The sequence below is a fragment of the Muscardinus avellanarius genome (genome assembly GCF_963383645.1).
Source record: "Muscardinus avellanarius genome assembly, chromosome: 1".
NCBI lineage: Eukaryota > Metazoa > Chordata > Mammalia > Rodentia > Gliridae > Muscardinus > Muscardinus avellanarius.
In genome coordinates, this window is record NC_137786.1 from 180,651,717 (window position 1) to 180,654,992 (window position 3,276).

The 3,276-nt window shown below is 37.1% G+C and overlaps 1 protein-coding gene across 1 annotated transcript; it reads right to left on the minus strand.

The window, feature by feature from the left end:
- Nucleotides 1–1,724: 1,724 nt before the first annotated feature.
- Nucleotides 1,725–2,678, minus strand: LOC308267501 (olfactory receptor 52P1-like; the record flags this gene model as incomplete). Its single annotated transcript, XM_080702250.1, has 1 exon — nt 1,725–2,678. One exon carries the CDS (start codon nt 2,676–2,678, stop codon nt 1,725–1,727), a length of 954 nt encoding a protein of 317 aa, XP_080558376.1.
- Between the last annotated feature and the right edge of the window lie 598 nt (nt 2,679–3,276).

Below are 3,276 nucleotides of genomic sequence, written 5' to 3' on the forward strand. Positions count from 1 at the left end.
TGGTGCATACAGAAAAGGGTAAAAAAGAAATTCCCCATCTGTATGTAGAGAATCTCTGGGAAAAGAAAATCTCTTGTGGATAAGGAAGCTATTGAAAGTTGGAAAATCAGCAAAACTTGTGGCTTTAGGATATGGCAACTGATATAAACAGTGGTGGACAGCCTTTTTGTGAGGCTGATTCACACTGTATTGAGAGTCAGGAAGAGAAACTCTGTAGTTAATTCTGGCTTCATCCTGATTTGCAAAAGGAATGGAATAGAGGTAGATAGGTGGGGAGAATAAAAGAAAAAAATGATAAAAGATACAAATCAAATTATTCTCGGTTATATATGAATGTGGTACTACCAAACTCACTATTATTTGGAGGAGGGCTGGGTCAAGCTGTGAGGTGAGACTTGAAGGGAAGCACACCAGGACATACGTGTTTGCTTCCTTCTATGATTTTTAACCTCACTAAGATGTATAAAGGAATCAATAAAATATAAAAAGCAAAATTGAAAATAGGACATTTTAAATAGTAAACATATAGTCAATGCATAACTACAAATCAAAGGATTGCAAAATAAATTTTTAAATGGCCACAAATGTTTTTGAAAAAATCATTTTATGAATGAGAATGTTTTAATCCTAATAGGACTCACTGTCTTTAAAAGGACATTAGTAAATGAATCCATATAGCATAAGAAGATTTCAGTTAATAAAATATTGAACTCAGAGATAAGAGGACTCTATGTATTTTTGTAGTGTTTATAATATTTTAATAATGGCTTTCAAATTTCTCAGATATTTTTTCTTATTGTAAAGATGGAAGTATGATTTTCAAATGTTTTAGTCCTGAAGCATAACTAAATTTTTGTTGTATTTGATCTTCAAATTTTCCAGGAAGTATCTGCACAGCTTAAAGTATATATATATATACACACATATATGTATGTGTGTATATATATATATATACACATATGTATGTATGTATATATATACAGATACAGCATTAAGTAGGTGAAAACAAACATAGATATAGATGTATTATTTATTTATTTATTTATTTATTTATTTATTTATTTATTTATATTTTGGTGGTACTGGGGTTCCTGGAAGCCATTCTACCTCCGGGCTACACTCCCAGACCTATTTTATACTTTTTTTATTTTGGGAAACAGGGTCTCTTAAGCCAGCGCGGCTGGCTTCGAACCTGCGTGATCCTCCTGTCTCCACCTCCCAAGCGCAGGGATTACAAGCGTGTGCCACCACACTCGGCCAATATATAGATTATTTAAAACATAATTATAACATTTGTGAATACCTATAGTGAATAGATAAATATATTTGTATTAGTTTACACAGAATTAATAATTGAAGATACATAGAACATCAGATACCCTTGCTCTAAACCATAGATTGAGAAATGTCATTTAAGGATAAAGTTACAACTATCATTAATGCGCAGTGACTTCATAAGTCAGATTCTGCCAATACAGGTTTTCTTTTTCTTTCTTTATTGGCATATGTTTCTGGGGATTGGATCCAGGGCATACTACCTCCACATTATACCCAAAGACAGTTTTTATTTTTCTTTTGAAAATTTTTGTCTTACTAAGTTTCTGAGAGCCTTGCTAAGTTGTTGAGCTGGCTTTAAACCTAAGATGCTCTTGTCTCAGCCTCCCATGAACTGTGATTACAGGCATGGGCCATGAAGCCCAGCTCATGGTTTGTATGTGAATATATTATTTTTCTGAAATATTCTTCTTTGGAAAGAAGAGACCTACCACCCGGTCCCGAATCTGCTTGGTTTTGACACCATACACCAGGGGATTGGCTGTGGGAGGCACCAGAAGGTACACACTTGCAAAGATTATATGGACACTCGGAGGGACCTTCTTGCCAATGCGGTGAGTCAGGAAGCTAAACAATGCAGGTATATAGGAGACAAGAATGGTGCAGACATGAGCAGCACAAGTGCCCAGTGCTTTGGAGCGCGCATTCTGGGAAGAGAGGCGGAAGACCGCTTGGAGGATTTTGATGTAAGAGGTGGCTATGAGCATTAGGTCTATTATTGTCACTGAAAGAGCCACTGAGATCCCATATGCTCTGTTAATGAAGGTGTTGGCACTGGCCAACTTCACAATGGCCATGTGCTCACAATAGGCGTGATTGATCACACAGTTTGTATGGTACGGTAGTTTAATAATGAGAAGAGGGCAGGGCAGAACCATAAGTATAGCTCGGCTCACACCCACAAGACCCATCTTAATGACCATCGATGTTGTCAGGATGCTTGTATAGTGCAGAGGGACACAAATAGCCACATAGCGATCAAAGGCCATGGCAACTAGCATGGCTGATTCAATAATGCAAAGGGTGTGAATAAAATACATCTGCACAAGGCAGCTATTAAAGCTAACCCTGTGATCATCAAACCAGAAGATGCCAAGCATCTTGGGGGCTGTGGAAGAGGCAAGAGCCATGTCATTCACTGCCAGCATGCAAAGGAAGAAATACATAGGCTGGTGGAGGCTTGGCTCTAGCTTGACAGTGGTGATGATTACGCTGTTCCCCAGCAGGGTCAGGGCAAACAGGAGGCAGACAGGGATGCCGAACCAGCAGTGATAGTCTTGCAATCCAGGAATACCAACGAGGAAGAAAGAGGAAAAGTGGAAATGTGTTGCATTGTCTACCATGTTAAAAATCCAGATGTTTCATGTTTAGTAGAGTAGCTAGGTAAATTCCCGATGGACAGATATCAGAATAACAGAAGGATTCTTCATGGTCCCACATATAGAGATACCAGAAGCAGTCTACAACAATCTTTCTGAAGATCTGGCTCTTCCAACAGCCTTTTATAAATCACTTCACCACTGTGAACCCTATTATCTTCAACTACAAATAAAAAAATTGAAATTAATATTGTCTAATATTTTTATTTTCTCTGTAGTTTTATTTTATTCTTTTATTAGTATTATAATTCTATAAATATATAATCTTATTTCTCTGTGAATAAGAAAGTGAAATTAAGTTATTTCTTATATTTTTTGTTTGTATTTTTTGTGGTACTGGAGATGAAACCCTGAGATATTCTACCTCCAAGCTACATCCCCAGCCCTATTTTTTATTTTTTATATTTTGAAACAGGGTCTCACTGAGTTGCAAAGGGCCTCACTAAGTAGTAGCTGAGGCTATCCTCGAACTGTGATCATCCTATCTCAGCCTCCCAAATGCTGGGATTATAAGTGTGTACCACCATGCCTGTCATATTGTTTGCATTTTTATTTTATTGTT